Source organism: Corvus kubaryi, unplaced genomic scaffold (assembly GCF_017639235.1).
Source record: "Corvus kubaryi isolate FWS band 111438036 unplaced genomic scaffold, C.kubaryi_AGA036_p1.0 37354, whole genome shotgun sequence".
Taxonomy (NCBI): Eukaryota; Metazoa; Chordata; class Aves; order Passeriformes; family Corvidae; genus Corvus; species Corvus kubaryi.
Genome location: NW_024581116.1, coordinates 12,446,813 through 12,466,518, shown reverse-complemented (window position 1 = coordinate 12,466,518; position 19,706 = coordinate 12,446,813). Strand labels below are relative to the sequence as shown.

The following is a 19,706-nucleotide window of genomic DNA, read 5'->3' as shown; positions in this document are numbered from 1 at the left end:
CTGGCTTTGAGAGCTTATGACAGCACCAATTTACTTTGTCTGGCAGCAACAATCCTAGATTATTCAAAACGAAGAAGTGGGTGTGTAAATCATGCAGTCTTTCTGGAAAGACTTGGTTTTGCAGTTTGTCTAGAGTCCTTATCCCAACTCCAGTACTTCCAGAGCATCTTTACTTCTGACAGCACCTGACTGGCTACTGATTTCAAGGCAGAGGCGGTGGGTCAGCACCTTTCTTTCAGCATGCACTTTCTAATAGATGGGGTATGCAGTTTGTCAACCCCATGTGTCTGCTGTCTGTGTTTTGAGTTCTACTTATCTCAAAATTCAAACTCTGGGTCTGCAGAAGGCACAAAATGGGACCTGGAGAAGCAGCAACATTTTGCTGAGACACGTCTTCCTCAGAGGGGAGGCTGCTGTGCATATACTATAGCCTGTGCTAGTGTTTGAAAGGAGAGGAACTGGATAAATCATGTAAAAGCTTACAAAATTAGCTTCTTACTTGCAGAAGTAGAGGTCAGGACTCAAAGCTTTCATCCTCCCCCTCCACAGCAGCTCCCCAGTCTCCATACACAGCCCCTGACTCGCCTCTGCCCCACTCAATACTTTGCCAATGGGACACGAGTTCCTCTGAGAAGACTGTTTTGAAACCCAAACCAAGTTCAGCTTCTAAATTTTTTATTTTGTATTGTATCTTCTGTGTTGGTTTTTTGTACTTTTTTTTCAGATCTGTCTCTCAGGTAAATGTTTTTGAGATACTGCCTCAGCCATAACATCCAGGACTTGGATTTTAAAAAAGCAGATCCTTTTTTCTTCCTCTAGAGATCTTGTAACCCTGACAGAATCAAGCACATCTATTGCTTTAATACATGTCATGAATATAATCTCCTTTTTACTTTTAGCAGAGTGCACTTCAGATGTCTTTGGGATGTTCTGTATTTGTTTACTCTCTTCTTCTTCTGTTTTTTTTTTCCTAAATCCAGACTTACCAGGATAAGAAGCATTGTCCTATTGACCAAAGATCAATGCCAAATTACTTTTCTTCCCTCACAGCTGACAGCTCCATCCTCCTCTGACTTCAGGAATACCTATCAGTTAGTAATTTTTTAGACTTTTTTGTCTTAACATTATCATGAAAAGCTTAGCAGACACAATACTTTTCATATATCACCTCTTTTAATGCTGGCTCTTTATGTTTGGAGAGACACAGAGATGGCTGAAAGTGATTTTCTGGGCAAAGTTACAGCCATAATTCCAATCACCAGAGGCTTGATGTCATCCACACATTATGACAGACTTGAAACAGCAGATCAACCTTTATAGTAGGGAGCGATGGATTTATTTTTGAACAACCAAATTAACTTCAGACATTTGGCATCTTATTTCCTATGTTAAAGACCTGCACATTGCAGAGTGACAGAAACACAACAGTTCAGAAGGCAGCTGGGTTTTGGTTGAGAATACTGAAAGCTGAGGGTGCAGTTACAGCATCCCCTGGTCGGGAGCTGCTGCCGGCGGTGCCCACAGAGCCGAGCACGCTGTCACAGAGCTCGTGGTTTCTATAGCAGCAAGCATTATATAAAAAGCTTGGCTTTCCCCTCACCCAGCTAATCTTCACATGATATAAGGGAGCTGGGAGAGAAGAGGCACAAACCTGCAGCTGTGTGTGTTGCAGGTGGGCTCTGAGCAAGCACCATGCTGGGGGCTCTGTGGGGATCACCTATCCCTGGATTTTAAGACTAATGTTCCACTGATGTCCTGTAGTTATTGGTTTTTATGGAATTTCTATTGGAGGGAAATACCCTGATATTAAAACCACACCTACCCTGCTCTGCCTCCTAATTGTCCTCTCCAGCCACTCTCTGTGCCAAAACCCACGAGGGCCTCACCAGATACATGATCCTCCCAAATGGTGACTCCATCCCACACTGACCCTTCCCCTGACCCTGGTTTCTGCACCACTGGCCAACTATAAAGGCAAGGGAGCTGAAGGACAAACACATAGAGGTGAAATCTCTAAGGAATAAGGAATGCTTACACTTTGGAATAAAATCTTGCCAATTTGCATATTAAGAAAAGAACAAACCCAAAGTACTGCCAGCAACAATGTCTTAGCATCAGTCAGAGGAAGGAAAAAATGTCCTTTCCTGGCATATCCTTTAAAGGTCTCAGATCTCCCTGCAGCCAGGATGTTTAGAGGGGAGCAAAACATCCAGTTCAACCAATAGACATTTTGCTTCAGTAAAATCTACTTCTTAACAAAAAGGTGAGGAAATTAAAAAATGACAGGTTGGGTTTTCAAAACACACATGGACTTGCTGCCATTAAACAAGGGGAGTTTTAATCCTGATTTTAATTGGAGAACTCATATTCTGCTGGGTCCTTACATGAACCTCTCTCTCAAAAGAGTCATGTACTTTCTGGTATTGTAAATAAGTGAAAAATACTCTCTCCCTACCAAATGCCTGTGATGTATTATTTACAGATTCACAGAATATTCTGAGTTGGAAGGGACCCACAAGGATCATAGAGTCCAACTCTTAAGTAAGTGGCCCATATGGGGATTGACCCCACAACCTTGGTGGTATTAGCACCATGCTCTAACCAACTGAGATAATCCCAGGGTCAATGGCAGCTTTTAAAAAATAAAATTATTCACCATTTAAATATTGAATGTAGATTTGTCTTCAACTTATCTGCATTAATCCTTTCGTTATTAAACCAATTAATGTCTTAGTTAAAAAAATTCTTCAGGACATAAATTTCCACAGCACAGACGTTTATTTGAACCATAAACAGAGGATGAAGGTTGCTATGGTGTGATCTCTTTCTCAAAGTCTATTTACTTCTCCCAGCTAACAACAATCCTAAAAGTGGAGTCCATAAAACAGAACGTACAAAGTAAAGCAGCCACCACACATCAAGGCGCTGATGAATCTGAACACTCACCACAAACAAAGACATATAGAAAAGCAAGATGAAATTTTTTTGATTAAAAATTGTATTTTAATCTGTATTTGGGGATAAAAGTGTTTTTAAAAAGAAGCAGTTTGAAAAATCTGCTTTGACTGTTTCCTAGTCCTGCTGCAAAATGGTACATTTGTGCAAGCTAAGGTATGCAGCCTGGGAGAATATTCACATTACGGGATCCTGGAGGAGTGGAAACAGACAAAGGGCAAAGAGCAAATGGATAAAGCAGAGATGCTTTATTCAAAATACCTGTATTAGCCTTTTTCAAGAGTATTTTATTTCATTTTAACCACACAGCCCATGCGGGCTAGCTCCAAAATGGATATTCTCATTCACCAGCAAAACTTTTAGCTTCCCTACAAGTATAAGAAGGTTTGGGATTTTTATTTTATGCTAATGGCATAAGTGGTTTTCATCATCAGACTTGCAAAAAAGGCAGTCCAAACACATCCTCAATCCTCCAATTGTGAGGTTTGAGTATATAACAAAACTTTTATGAAGGAAAAATGGCTGAAATTAGGAATATTAACCTTATCAAACAGAGAAAAAGACTGTAAATTTAAGCCATTTTTTCTACCAAGACCCTCACCCAACCTTTTCCTTTGCTCCTGGCTAAGTGCATTTTTAAACAGGAATTAAGTAACAGAACACATCCTGCAATATAACATAGTCACTTAGTACAAACTTCTTCACTAATGTGGGGAATGCTTATGATTCCCATCCAGAGAGTGGGCCCTGGAACTCTTTTCCTTGTGTAGGTGTAGTTACACCTTTCCTTCACAGTAAATCTCATGTTCAACAGCTGCTATAGGACTCCTTCAAGGATATCTCTGCCACCATAAAGGTAACGGAGGTGTAGGGAACATGTGTGCAGCAGCAGGAAGTGTGGATCTTTGCAGTGAAACCGGCCATGGTTAAGAAACCACAGAGCTGTTTAATCCACCCTGCTGGCCAGGGGCTGCCTGCCCTTCCCTGGTCCGCAGTGCTGGATACCCATGAGCAGCTGGAGAGCAGGTGCACCTCACCTTCCCCAGCAGCAGCCTGAGAGTCCCCACAGGCTGCATGTTCCAAGATCACATCATGGCACAATCCATAATATAGTAAGAGGAAATGAATGATAGTTTGGTTGAATAACACTCTTAACTGGATGTCAAGATGTGAAGTATTGACACACTCATGGTCATCCAGTGCAACCTGACAGCCAGACGTTGTTGCCTGTCCCTCCTGCTTTTGTAGAAAGATGCAGGTCTCTTGCAGTTTCGCTACGGATCTGGTGGCCCATCATGGACTTCTCAGCTGTCTTAGGACTTTCTAAATGGCAGTAGATGCCTCTATGTGTCTCACTACCCCAACTCATTTTGCACAGGTTAGCCAATCTTAAACAATTTAGAATACATTTAAAGGATCCTTAGGATGCTCAGCAGACAAGAACAAAGATTTGAAAAATGTTTGTTTTCATGGTTTAATCTACCAAGGATTTGGAATGCTGCAGTAGATCAAGAATTAAGAAGCCCATCTGAGTATCCCTATTTTGGTTGCTATTTTTTCCACTCTGTATGTTTTAAAAAAAAACATACAGAAGCCTTGAGTAATCTGCCCAGAAACCAAGGACCCAGGTAGCACAATATCTCAGAGCTTTGAGATTCCTGCTGTTAAGCACCAGGAATGCTGGAAGCTGTAGAAGACCTCATCTGAAATGAGGTTCTTCACACAGTCAGGCTTTGCTCTGTTTTCTGTCCTGGGCCTCCAGAACCTGGAAGCATTTTGGAATGCCCTGTTTCTCATTAAAGATTTGTTGATCTCACTGTATTTCAAGATGAAATGCTTCAGGTCAAAAAGGGCAACAATTATCCATAATCTCAGTTTGGCTGAAGTGTTTTATGATGTCTACATGGAAAAGGCTGGGAGCTGTACTTATGTCAGCACTGTGATCAGAGCTGGATTTTTAAAGAGAGATATATATGATACTCATACTGTACATGTGCAGATTATGTGGGTAGTTCATACAGAAAGTAGGATAAGGTCTTGTCCTTTTTGTCATTGAGTGACCAAATGTAAGAAAGCAGGATTTTATCCTAGTTCTGCAACTTTTAGTTGCATGGCTGTCTACTGCTTTGGGAGGTTTCTAAACTTAAGCAGTGACCTAAGAAGAAGGTTTCCTGTATTGAAAACTGGAATACAGACCATTGTAAGAGGCGGACTCCCATTCTCTCCATCACACCATAACAATATCATTAATGAAGCACCTGGTACAGTGAAAATCCAGTCTGAAATTTTTTCCAAGTCTGTTTGGCTACTCTGGCCTAAAGGTCTGGGGATGCAGCTGCTTTCCTTTCAGTTCTGGCTGTTTGAGCATCCGCATGTGAATGGCTGCACAACTGAGCTAAAAATAAAAAGTTCCAAACACATCCAGGAAGATTTCACATTGTTCTGGCTGTCCATTTCTTCAGGGAGAAAAAGTTTCCAGCTGTATAGCAAAACAATCAAGCTCTGTACAACCATGGAAGGAATAAGGATGAACTGGACTATAGAAGGTGATCTAAGAAAAGAATGCCAAAATGGACTGTGCACTCCAGGTACACTCTGTTATTTTCCTTTCTAGGTCTCATGGAGCATCTGCCCTGCCGGGCATGAGCAGTGTAAATGGTCAAATCAGGCAGGGACAGAGAACAGAGAGGGTCAGGTAAGGTCTGACACATCTGTGTAACACAGACAACGCAACTGGGGATTAAATCCTGCCCAGCCTGGAGCAGACAAGGCTGTGGGGAGACCGAAGAGCAGTGTCCCAGTACCTGCAATCAGGTCATAGGAAAGACACAGTCAGGCTGCTTAGAGCAGGGCTCAGTAGAGGGATGAAATAAAATGGGCACAAGTTGAAACAGGAGAGGTTCTGACTGTATGTAAGCCAAAACATCTTCATCACAGAGGCAACACTTGGTGAGATGCATTACCCAAAATGGTTGTGCAGCCTCCATCCTTGCAGGCTTTTAAGATCAACAGCATAAAGCCCTGACCAGCTGGTCTGATATCATAGCTCATACTCTGAGGAGCAGGTTGGGCTAGAGACCTACTGGTTTCCCCTCAGACCTGAATCCTTATGATCTCAGGAAATCTGCCACCGTTCAAAGAAAAGGTTATACACAACCCCTCCTACATCTAGTTATGTGAACATCCCGCCTTCAGGGAGAACTTCTTTCCAATCCCCAACAGTCAGAGCTGGACAAACATCAGCCTGAAGTGTGATTCAACACTAGCTTCTACAGTTAAAAAGGAAACCCACACTAACAGCTGCAATGAAGACACTAAAGGCTTTGCTGAAAAAATAGACAAAGCTTGTGACTGACACATTCAGACAAGGCTTCCCAATTTTAGACTCTGACAGTTACCTTGAAAAACACTAAGAGGAAGTAGCTCAATTCTCAGCCAACAAAACTTGCAAAGGTGAAGGACATTTCAAAAGCCAGGTGCAATCTTTCATTTCGTGAGAATGAAAGTGAGACACAATTTAAAATAAATTTTAAGTATCCTGCTTTGAAAACTTTGCATAACTTACAGCAGAGAATTTTTGGTCTCTCACACCAAAACAGAAAATTAATGTCCTTTATGAATATGGTGAGCAGATGGCAAATGAAACATTCAGTGTACCAAAATGCAGATCAACAAATATACTCTTATCTGCCAGAGGAGACAGGTTAAAAACCAGAGAATAATGCAAAAAACCCCGAAACCTGAGCAGCATCTTGAGCATTGAAATGATACACACCTGGAATGTTGTAATTCACAGGACAAAATACTTCTATAAGTACTACAGTGCTACAGGTAGCAGAGAGAGAAAACCGAGCCTCTGTAGTATTTGCAAAGCAGTTTCCCTACCCTGTAAGCTGGCACTGTGAGCAGCTGCAGACCCCAGGAGCGCAGCAATCAGGGCCACGCCACATTCAGAGGCCAAACCACTGCAGTGGGTGCTTAGGCAGCACAAAGCACAGCCTCTGCAGAAGTACTCAACCACTTTATATCCTGGAATTCTCCTGGACCTGTTAACAAACTGTGCGAGCCAACAGTGAGGATGAACAGAATAAAGCCAAGCTCCACTGTGCAGTTACCAGAGCTCCCTGCTGTGGTGAGGATGTGACTTGAACTCAACTCTGACTAAAAAAACGACTTTGTCCATACAATATTGCACTTCTTTACAGGATCTGGCCTCTAAGACTGAAATTATGTGAAATAGCAACTGAAAACATTCCTCAGCCAGTGAGGAACACTACACATACTTACATTTCTTTCTCCTAAAACCAGATACTTTCAAATCCCTACTCATCACCAGCCCTACAATGCTCCTTCCCTGAAATCCCATCACCTTGCTCAGGTGGCAGGTTTAAGTAGAAGATTCTAATGTAACAGGCCTGCATATTCTGTGAAATAGCTGGTGTTTAATATTTTTTTCAAGTTAATAATACTTTTTCAAATACATAATTTTTGCTTCAAGTAAGGAAAACTGCACATCAGTAATTAACATATTTTGCAACCTTTATAAGGGGATAAAAAAAAATCACAACAGATTTCTTACAGTCTGTACTACAGCTTTGGTTTTACTTTGAAGTGTCAGACTCTGTGTCACTGGAAGCAGACATTCCCCCCATGGTATTTGTATGCTGCCGACGCAACAGACACTCCACTTGCCAGGCTCTATCAGCAGAATTCCACTAAGACAAGAAATAAGTATATTCTTTAAAAAACCCACAGCAAAACTTAATGCATGATGCTTTTAATCAATCAGCTACATAAATTGCTTAAAAGGAGTTTGACTCCGAAGTAGTAGCTGGCTGGATTTGTTTTCATTTTGCCTGCATACAGCGACCCAAGGCACTCTGCTCCTTCCCAGACCAAGGCATGGCTCACCGGCAGGACCTGCCACCTCCAGGCTTTCCAGAGCCTCGGTGCTTAATGGCCAGGGCTGATGAAAAAGCACTGTGTTAGTGTCCTGCCAAATGTAACTTCTCTGCTGGGTGCTCAGCGTCCTCTGACTGACCACCTAACACCCTGCTCTGCCAGCCATCGCCATGGCCCACCTCCCAGCCTGCAACCCTGACTGACTTGACTGATCTTTATTCCACGAGGAAGATGATGATGACAAGTCAAATGCCACTATTTGAGGCAGGCAGGAAACACTGCTTGTACTGAAAGATTTCCATGGGGATCTCTTCACTCCTCATGAAGTGACAGAGATCTTCCGAACTGTGACCTGCTCTGAGAAGCTGGTCTCCAGAGGGCTGCCCTCTCCTCCAGCTTTTGCTCCTGCCTCTTATTTGCGTACGACATATGCACTGCACCCGGGTTTCTAAATGTGTGTGCTACTTAAATCGCTGCAGTATCTCACAAACTTTCCTATATGAAAATTGCTTTGTTGTCCATCAAACCACTATCAGAACCCTCAGAAATGTGTTCCTCACAGATAATGTGATATGGCTGCTCTTCTTCTTTTACAGGTGGGCTTTTTGAGAGACGTGCAGGCATCCCATGCATGTTCTCCGAAATTCAGCAATAGATCTAGGAGTGGGTGAATCCAAAAATCCTTCTAGGTCCCTCTCCCATGGTCTGAGCTGTACAAAACATGGCACGAACATTTGGCAACACAGCCCTTAAAGTTTAGAATATACAACTTTTGTAGGAAAGTATTGCAACACAGTATTGACTGATAAAAAAAATGCAAACTGACATTGGATTTATACTATAGAAGAATTGGGTGTAAATGAGAAAATTGGGAAACACAAGTGAGCTAAAAAATATTTCCAAACTTACTCCTGCAAGTAAAACCACATGGAAAAATCAGATCAGAGTCTCACTGACCATGCCAGCTCCCATCCTGGAGCAACAGGCACTTCCAGACAAAGCAGCAACACATTCATCTCCTGTTATTACTTCCCTTCTGTGACTGATGTACTCTTGCAAGCCATTTCCATTAAGTTTTTCAGTGTTTCAGAGTACCTGTCTAAGTCTCTGTTGTCCAGTGAAGGGAACCTCTTAAGCTTTAAGAAACTTGTTACTATAAATTTTAGGGAAAACCAGCTCAGAAATTGCCCTTGGACAAAGACATCAAATACTGGCATACAAAACCTGTTTTTCTTAACTACTACTTAATATAAATGATCAGTTTTGAGAAATATGTATTTTAAAAATAAGTCAAAGCAAATAAAGGCAAACATAAGTCAAAGTCTTGCATAACTGATACTGCAATACCCCCTTGTGGTCAAATGAAAAGGTTTTGTCTCAATACCTGAACTTTTTCCTCTATAAAAAGCCTCCCTAGGCGTCTTTTCCTTTAACTCAAGGGAAATAACTGCCATATTTTTCCCAGATTAATTTGTAGTGCATATCATCACTTGTCTGGCAAAAGCAAAAGACTAACCTCAGTGAAGTTCTTCCTCAAAATGACAGGCACGGACACTGCTTGTCAAATTAATTAATCACAAAACAAACTCCTAAGTAAAGGCCATCTTCAACAGTGACACACTCATAATTATTTTTTAAGTTTCATGTCCCCAACCAGAAAAAATCAAGATGCTATAATCAATTGACATAGATACATGTGGCATGAAGCCACAATAAACATCAACCTATGGGATAAAAAGATGTACACAGTAAATCAGTTGTACCAATTCAAATGAGCAAATAAAATGCTAAACTGGCAAATGGGAAAAATGAGGGGAAACAGTTCAGTATCTGCACCAGGTCAGCTGAGACCACTCCATGGCACAGACTTAAAACATCTGCTTGTAATCTTTCTGTCCAGTTGATTCGGTGGCTGCAAGTCATTTGGAGGCTGTCCTCAGTACAACAACTACTTTTAGCTTATTACTGTTTAATTTGCAGAAATTGACTTGAAGGAAGGATCAGAATTAAAATTCTGATCTGATACAGGAACCTTGTACACAAAAATTAAGAGTAACAGACTTTCCACCAGGATCCTTTCCCAACCTGATCAGGAGCTAAAATCCCATGCACTGTGATTAATGCATTGGGTCATCCAAACGTGCCTCAGATTTCTTTTAAAGCAATCAGATGCCACTAAAACACTATTCTCCAAGCATCTGCACACACTCCAACTTGGAGAGGACCCTGAAACAAATGCAACAAGATAAGCAGATTCCAAAAGAGGAACAGGGACAACTATTAGTCCAGGCTGGAAAACACCTAATTTCTTCACTTCATGATAATGCTACGTGTGTACATGACTCTTTTGCTTTTTGGCTGAAAGAGATAAAAAACACTATTCAGGTTTCAATTATCTCAGCAAAAATAGCAAAGAAACAAAAAGTCTACTAAAATTTAATTCAAAACCAAAGCAAACATTGGGGTTTGAGGTGGAATTTATCTTTTCTTAAGTTATTTTATCACAATCTTCAAATTCAGAATAATTTTTCCAAAATTATTGTAGAATTATAGAAGTATTTCTTGCTCAAACTTGTCTAAACTGTTTGGATTTTTCTACAGTTGTAACTATTTTTAAAGAAATTATTTGCCAAATTCAGTATGTGTTTCCCAATACTGCAAGCAAATAATTTTGCCAAAAGCCCCCTGAAAAAGTAGATTCAAAGTTCATTAGCATTTACCAAAAACAGGAAACAAGAGGCTAGAATTCATCTGGAACTAATCCACACTACTCAAAAACAAGTCAGTGAAGAATTTCAGAGGAAATTTATACTTGAAATACTCTGTTTTCCTGCAAGGTCACTAATACTTGAGGAAGTGAGTTCATACCACAGAAGCCCAACAGGCTGACTGTAAAGACAAACACTGACATTTTGGACACTGTTTTGAAAAGTCTCACTTTGTATACTAATGACCCCTTAAAGTTACTTTAAAACTTCTCATAGTTGCCTAATACCTTCTACAGAACTAAGTGCTTAGAAAAGACTTCTGATGATCTGACTGCTCATTTTTTAATTTGAAAATAAGAAGCTTTCAGAACAGATTCCTTGAAACAATTTTTACCAAACATTTCTGCCCCAAACAGAGTTCAAGGTCCCAGCAGCTGTCACACTGGGTCTCTGCTCCTTTTCTGGAATATATTCACAAGTCAGACATTTCCAATAGAGACAGTAAACATGCCAGGGAAATCAGCAGCTTTCAGGAGCTTTTCCTTCTGCTACATAACCACAACAAAAGTCCTCCTGACTACTCAGCAGCAATCTCCACAGCACCCTTTGCTATTAAACCAGACTTTATTGTTCTGAGGATTTTGAATAGAGGCTGATCTCAGCTGCAGTCGCTGTAATCACCTTGTAATCTAAGAGTTTGCTGGTTACATCTGGAGATCCCATTGTTTCCAATTACAGTCACTTCTCATGAAATTCCTGTTACCTTGAAAACCCCCTCAGTGCTCGAGAAAAGATGCAACATAAAGCAGTAGAAAAGGAGCATTAAGAGGGAAGTAAACCAGTGCTGAGCACTGCCTGTCAGTGCAGCTGTGCATGTTCTTTTCTGGAAGCACTCATAACAGCAGCTGAAAGAAAATGTTAGGAGAGGAGGAGCTTTGAAAGTGCAAACAAGAATTGGCTTCACTTTCTGAGAAGTCACAATATACCTAAAAAGGCTGGATATATGGTGAGTCTCAAAACGGACAAGTTGGAAAGGGGTTTTGGATTCAGGAGAAATACCTTGGTTAGGTCTCAGCAAAGAGCAACCACATCTCCAGGGCAACCAGCCCCAGCTCCTTCTGTGTCCCAACAGCACCCAACCAAGCAGAGCTGACAACCACTGCACAACTGGCTACTTGAGCCTGGGCAGACGAGCAGGCAGACCAGGTCCAACAGGATAAGATCTGGAGAGTCTGTGGAGGCTGAACAGAGAGGAAGGAAAACCTGGTAAGTCACTTGTCCCAGTTCATGCCTCTTCTGCTTGTCTTGACAATGGTCCTGATACTCCCTGACAGCATTAGGGCTTGATCCAAATCCAACACTATCAAACAAAATTTGCTGCTGCAGGGGCTTTGGATCAAATCCTAATACCTTCCTTTCTAGGGTTACATTATGTCTGTTCTCCTTCACTGGACAAAATCTGTGCTAATATCTCCCAGCATGCTGGGCTTAAGCCGAAAAGAGATGCAAAGAACTGCACACTAAGTATCTTTTAGCTTTTAGAGATTTCCACAATGAAGACATAAAAGTGCCAAGCTTTATAATTTATTGCAGACACACTGATATTATCACCTCTTCTCATACTCTTGGAAATGGCTGAAATGGAAGCTGAACAGAGTGTTCTGCCAAAATATGAGTTTGTATTCCCAGTCTGTAAATCTCCTGAACTTGCACCATTGTTATGGTGTTTCAGCAGACTGAGCTGCACACATACGACCTAAGCTTTGGCTGTGCATACACCATGACTCAAAAGAACCCGAAATTAAGATCCTGTCTCTGCCACATATCTTGAGTAAGTGTTTATGTTCATACTTAAGTATACAACATCAGTATGCCTATTAGAAGAATATCCTTGGTAAAATAAAAATCAGCTCTATTTCCAATGCACTGCCCAAGCTAAAGGAAAAGGAAGAAAAAGAGCATCACTCTCAGGATTTTTTAAAATGGGAAAAGAAACCATCTGAAAAGCTTTGCCTTCTTCAGCCTTCTGGAGGAGATACAGATCACAGTCCTGATTTCCCCAGAGATGCATTTGCACTCTTGTCTGGCTCCATTTACTGGATGGACAAGCTGATGCCAGGACTCTGATGCATGCAAAGCCAGGGCAATGTCACTCTCTCCAGTGCTGGGAGACTCAGGCTCTTGCTCAACAGGCTCAGCCTGTTCCATACTCATTCCCTAGCTAAGGCAGCAGGAAGGACTCTGCACCTGTCCTTGGGGTTCAGTCATGGATATTGGTGCAAACTCATTTTCATGAGTAATGTAACACATCATACAGCTGATGCATGTTCTGCTTTCCAGTTTTAGCTAGGAAAACAGAAACTCTTGCAAAAGGGTATGATAGACTTGTGAAGAACAAGATGCCTAAAACCAGATTCATCAAACTATATACCCTACAGCCTGCAGGGGGCTGCTCTTCAGTTCCACATTCCCGTCCCAAAAACAATGATGGAGAATGGTATGCCTTAAATGGTCTGACTTGAAGTAGGTGCAGGGCAATGCCTGAGACAGTGACATTTCTCACTAATTAGCACCATCCAGTAACACCCAAGTCTGATAATGTTCAAATAATGGCTGCATATCAAGATAAAAAATTCTAGGACCTCAATGCTGTGCTGGTATAGCAAGACATATAGTGATAAACAGAATAGTCACAAATTCGATTTTATTTGCACTTGGGGCATATCTGGACTGGACAGGGGAGTGCAGCACAGAAATCCAGCATTCCTGGCTGCACATGGTACATGTCTGTGCTGTACAGACAAGCTCAGCTCAGAAAGATGTACAGCTTCAGCACTAGTTCAATGAGCTTAGATGCAGCACAGGTAAGCAGCTCAGTCAGCCCAGGTGTCCCTTGAGCCCTGCTGCAGATACTGCTGTACGGAACTGTTTCCTCTCTTGACTCACAGTACTCTTACAATAGTGGGTGAACTGATGTTTTCTCCATTTCAGGCCAAGAAAAGCAAAGGACTTGCCCTACAGTCCCACACCAGGTATAGAAGAGAGCTGAAGAGAAAAACTCAGGTCTTCTGACTCCATGCGCTCCTAGTACAGCTGCCTACCTGCACAGAATATTTCTGCCAGCAAAGTACTGGTCATTTAAAAAATAAGCTGCTGTGTCTTGCTCAAGGTATTGGACAAATGTTTTCTAGACTGACTTAAGACATGAGTAATTTATTTGCATTTGCACAAGGAATACATTGTGGACATGGTATCCTTAACTTCCCTTCGCAAAAATAACACCCACTCCTCATATAGTACCCTGGGCTCCATCACAGAAAAGACAGGTTTTAGTACAAGGAATCTGCAGGCATAAGAGCTGGGTTGTAAGTGTCAAATTGAGCAGTTGAACAGGCATTCAATTATGATCAACATTAACTAATTTATTTAAAGACACAACATTTGACACTGCATTTTTTTACTTCTATTCCAAGGTAACCAAACTGGAGTTTCCTAAAGGACCATGACCAAATAGTGAGTTTTGAACATTCAACTGTACCCATGCTCTTTTTAGTTTTTGTCAATTTGAGCTAGGCTAATATTTCAAATTGAAGCATATTTAGGCATTATTGGCAAATGCTTTATAACTAAAATCTTTAGGAAAACTGAAAGAGCTGAAGTGTCTTCATCTGCTACCTATGTGTGTTCAATCTGTTTCAATGTTAACAACTCGACAGAAACACAAGTGTTGGAAGAACCTACTTCCTACGAGAAAATTTGTAAGATAATGTCATCCTGCTGAAACCTAAGGCACTTACTAAAAATGAAAGAAAAAACCTCCCACATCACAACCATTCTAGAGCAGGGTAACTTCCGTCCCAGATAACATTTTATGCAACACATTTTAAAATTATTCATTTCCCTCTGTTATCCTAAGACAACAGGAAAAAAGTCCCAATTGTTTTGCTTTATTTCTACAACACTTTCATGTATGCTCAATATGATATTTTTAAGTACATTTAAATTCTAATTTTGAAAGCAGAAGTGCTGAGGTTATAAGTTAAAGTGCTGATATTATAAATAATTTCAGTAACTTGTATTTTTGTAGGAAGCAATGGATGTAATTTTGAAAACTTATTAATGGTCTTCGTTTTATTCAGGGTAAGAGAAAGGAGCAGAAGCTACTGCCAAGCTGTATGTCTGTGCTCTCAAGCAAAGTTCCCAACTCGACCAACCAAATTATTGGCAATCAAATGAATACTGAGCTTGGCAGGGCTCTGGTAAATATTAATTACTTCTTCAGCAGTGGAGCACAGAAGAGGAAACTTGAGAGTGAGCTCCAGCTTTCTTAGTGCTTCAGTAACAATATAACAGCAACAAAGCAAGTTCTTTCAAGGGTAAAAATGGATGTTGTCCAACAATGCCATAATAGATGATCCTCTTCGTATTTCAGGTGACTAGGCCATATACAGACAGCACTACAGATCATATCAATCTTCCCATGCAAATCTACAGTAAGGATGCCACTAACATCTGAAAGAACAAGATTACAGACAAAAGACCATTTTTGCCTGAATTTTATCTCCTGAAAACAAACAATTAATATAAATCTGCTCAGATGAGTCATAACATAAACAACGCACTTTCAGCTCTGAAAGCCAGCACAACAAAAATGCAGCAGCTTGTTGCATTTCATGTAGTTAGACAAGGATTCATCAGGTTCTCTCATCTGCATGTTTAAACTTGCTCTAAAGAATAATACTTAAGGCATGTGAGCCATTCTCTGTGCTTTTCACCACTCCCTGCTGAGGGAGGGAGACCAAATATTTTTCACACTAGTTTTCATTTTTGTTTCTGTAGATTTGCTGCTCTCAAATTCCCTTCTCTTATGCTTTTTTTCTTCTGGTTTAGCTGATGGAAACTCATTGACAAGGAAGCAGGCTTTCACATTTTGTTCTGAAGGCGTGCTGGCTCAGCAACCTGTCTTACACCCTCAGAATTGTCAACCTTGAATTTAAAGGGTTCATAGTTCCTAAAATCTGTGGTTGCCCAGGGAAACCATCCTCAAGCTAAATCAACATAATACCAAAAGCCTGTTCAGCTAGTGCATCTTCATTACAGAGGTTGAAATTTTATGGCCTGTTGTTCTGTAGGGAAAAATCAGCAAGCAGCAGAGCATGGAGAGTGTGTACACAGTACCTGTCCTTTGAACTGTATGTACCTTCCACAGGATCATGCTCAGTCCTAAGTGGAGCTCAACACAGAAGCCATTAGTCCTGCCTTGGCACAACAGGCTGCAGTCTCTCACCAGACTGAGATGGAGATGGGTGCACTCACACTTTGCAATTAAAGCTATCTGTTTATATGATTAGACTTCAGTGGCAGAAGGCAGCTCAGAAGCACACCAGGTGACCACTGTGACCAGTGTGATCACTGATCCAAGTGGTCTCCGGCAAAAAAAAGGCACTGTAGAAAGAAGAGCTAAGTACCACACCCTGAAGTCACGACTCCAAGTGGTTCTCCTGGCTTCCTCACCACAGCAAGAACTGGAGGATCAGGGCTTTCAAGATGACCACTAAGTGACCTAAAGGAGGAAGACCACATCATGCAACCAGCCGAGGTGAGGAGGGCTGATTCCTCTGTGCAGACATGAATTATGATGGAGAACTGAGTTCAGACACACCAAAACGGAACATTCTTTTTAAAACACACTTCTTCTTGTTCAGCTAGAATGCTTTCTGCTCTGTCCTGTGAGAACTCATTTATCCAGGAACTCATTTTCTTCACACACCTGAAAGCAGGAGAGGAGAGAGCAGATCAAGACTTTCCTTGTCCCTGTGCTGTCCAGAGCTTTTTCCAAAAACTTCACAGGCTACTCAGAGGTTACACATTTATTGGTGATTGCATAACACCAAGAGACAGTGCACTTGCATGCCTTACTCTGGGTCACAAATTTTACACTGGGTGGTGTATGCCCAGTATCTGTCAGGCTCAAGCTCCTATTCATGTAAGAACATTTCATTTGTAAAGCACAATTTTGTTTTTCAGCACAAAAGCATACAGAGCTCCATGTTTCCTAACCTCCAGATGGCACTCACTCCACATCAAGTAATCCACCAGAAAGGACACTAAGGCAGTGCTATATAAGTCCTTTTTAATTACATTAAATAATTCCAGATTCCTGACTCTGTTTACTGTGTGTGAACCCAGAGACTCCTTCTCCCAGAGAGTTCCCGCAAACTGGAGGGTAAGAGCAGTCTTACAGTCTGGTCTAAGCAGTGCATGATTTAATCCTCCCACTTCACTTAGAACTGGCATTGTTTCAACTGAAGCACTTCTAGTTTTGGACAAGACCTTCCACATCTTACCCTAAAGATGTGGGCTACTAATCAGAGTCTAGAAAAGCAGCGATGGCAACTGGAGTATGGGAAGACATGTCATATAAGGAAAGGTTAAAAAGACTGTTAAAAGTTTAACATGAAGGAAAAAAAGCAGTCTTGTAAGAGGATAGCAGTCTTTAGATACATGTATAGCTCTGGAATGAGAAAAGGAATAATTTGCACTTTGAGGGAGTGTCAGGCAACAGCAAAAATAACAAGCTTAAGTTACAGCAAGGAAGAATCATGTTCATTTTTGGGAAAGCTAGTAGTGAGGATAATACAGCACTGGAATCGATTCCCTGAGGAATCTCCATCTTTGGATGTTAAACATACTTCCATCAAGAGGGATGTATTTAATAGGCTTTGTCTTTTACTGTATAAATTGAATGACTGTCCGAAGAGTTTTTCACCCATTCTCTGGCTACACCAGAGCTGTTGGGTTCAGAACAAATTTTGCAAACATGATTTTTCAAACATATTGACAAAGAATTTTTTTAAAATTCTTATTTTAATTATAACAGGTTTAAAAAGATTTCAGCTCTAAAATACAGATTAATCACTTTTTAAAAATGGAAATATATTTCTAATTCTTCTAACTAATCATATACATTTAAGTATAAGGATACTTTTCACGAAGTCCAGATGTGTCTTTTAATCACACGTCTGAGAGGCTTGTTTAGTGCCCTCTTGACAGCCATGTAAGGACACTTCTCAAAGAGCATATTATGTCATGTGAATGGCAAAAACCAATTTTCTTCCAAAAATTTGAGGAAGTCTTTAGTAAAAATGTGTAGTTCTGTGTCCTTAATCAGATAAAGCAGCCACTGAGGTGCCAGTTCCTGAAGTGGGGACGTGCAGTGGTGACGTTTTTACAGCACAGGAAAAGCCCTGCACTCCCCTCTGCTGTACTCCCTTGCACGGGTCACTTCAGGCCAACAGATGACAACTGGAAAGTCTGTAGGAATATCTGAAAAGGAGCCAAAGCATGCAGCAATTTTTGGCTTAATTGTCAGAGTTCAACCTTAGAAAATGTAGCTCTGTGCTGTGTTGCAAGATCACAGCAACCCACAACTGTGCTGCCTCTTTTGATGTGCAGTTAAGCTATCTTGACTTTCTGAGTCTGAGTTCAAGATAATTGAAATTACGCTAAAATATGAGTGGGTAACAACTGGATAGGACCAGCTCTGTTCACTACAGAACTCCAATTCATTCTTATCTCCTGCTGAAATCAATGCTAGCTCTTAGGCACTTTGACATCCTGATGATTAAGGGGGAATGTCTTGAGAACCAAAGTTTCCTGTGCGGAACAGATGAGATAATCTGTGTGATATGGGAACATTGTCTAGAACTGGACATCTGATTTTGTTAAATTATTACACTTTCCCTGGAAATGCAAATTATTTTATCCTGCTGCATTAGCTCTCCAGCATTAAATTTCCAAAGTTAGTTTGGGTCTCTCTACCATGTACAGCAACCTCCAGAAAAGACCTTCCGGGAATATCCAGGGCCCTAATCAAAACTGCCTCAGCACCTGCAAGTAGAAGGCAGCAAAGAGACAATCTCTAGACTCCAATTTCATCCCAAGTTTAGCAGTCATTTTTCTTTTACAATAATTAACTTTGCCAACTAATCCTTATTTATATAAGCAGAGTGTCTTAGAAAGATTGCATGAGATTATAACAGTAGTGAAATCAGTAAATAATCAGTGGAAATTCCATTTATCAAAGAGATTGTGTAAATATTAAACTGTGTGGTAAGTTACTTGTAAAGCATTCTTATGGTGTATCACTTAGGCTTCAGTTTTATAAGCTTTTTCCCCTTTTGTTGCCAGATTTCAAACAAGGGATTATACATGCTTAGAGAATTCATTTTCTGTATTTCTTTCAGTTAAAGAGCACAAGTGGGTGGCTATATTGATTGAATTCTTCCTTTAGTTATATATATTGCTTTCTCTTCAATATTTTCGAGTATAGTTAATGTTAATTGTACCTTGGTGAACAGGTGTTTCCAGTGCATCCAGATTTTGTGTGTTCTCATTTTTAGTTCCATTTAAATTTAAAAAGTGTGAAATACATATTTTTTTAAAGACATAACATAAGTTCATATAAATCTGTGTTCCTTGTGCATTTAGAACAGTCTTTGTATATACTTCCCACATGGTACCTTAAGTATAAAGTTTTGTTTAATAAGATCAGTGATGACTGTAAATCCAGTTGTGTTTCTTAGAAACTCTATTTAAAACTGTTTTTTGACCTTTAGATTACTCTAAAGTAAACAAAATAACTAAACAGGTTTTCCTGCAAAGAGGTCTCATTATGCTGTGAAAATTACTAAACATGAACAGTAAGATTCCTAGAACTGGGAACGGCGAGGATGATTACGTATGAACATTAGATGGGCAATACTGCCAGTCAGGGCATCATCTGTTTGTATGTATTATGTGCATATCTGTTGGGGTTTTAGGAGCTCTCTTGGGGTTTTTTTTCTGTTAAAGGAATTTTTCCCATTCGTGTTGCTCAGCTCCTACAAAGAAAGAAATTTCTGAACTAAAGTTCCTCTTAAATCAGACAACAGTTTTCTGAAGTGGGGTATATTTTGGTTTGTTGGTTTTAGAAACCAAAAATAATCTGTCAGGGCCTCAAGTTCCATTTCCTAAATGCTGCACAGATAGAAACCACTAAATCTTTCCTAAAGCAGGATGCCTCTCTTAAAAACTCTACTTGCTACTCTGAATCCATGTCAGGTATATTTTCCTTCTTCAAAAAACTTCATGTTTGCATCA

General features: G+C 40.5%; 1 protein-coding gene and 1 long non-coding RNA gene across 2 annotated transcripts in view; one reads left to right on the top strand and one right to left on the bottom strand.

The window, feature by feature from the left end:
• LOC121666960 overlaps positions 1-11,705 on the bottom strand; it is a 22,578-nt gene extending 10,873 nt beyond the window's left edge. Inside the window, exon 1 of the long non-coding RNA XR_006016853.1 lies at positions 11,625-11,705. This is a non-coding gene — a long non-coding RNA (uncharacterized LOC121666960). The remainder of the gene's footprint in view (positions 1-11,624) is intronic.
• On the top strand, positions 11,546-19,706 carry CUNH2orf50 (chromosome unknown C2orf50 homolog). Its single transcript, XM_042033001.1, is given in 5 exon segments — positions 11,546-11,691; positions 11,694-11,791; positions 11,793-11,831; positions 14,039-14,078; positions 14,705-19,706. Coding segments are annotated over 5 exon segments (492 nt in total). The 5' UTR covers positions 11,546-11,568; the 3' UTR covers positions 14,897-19,706.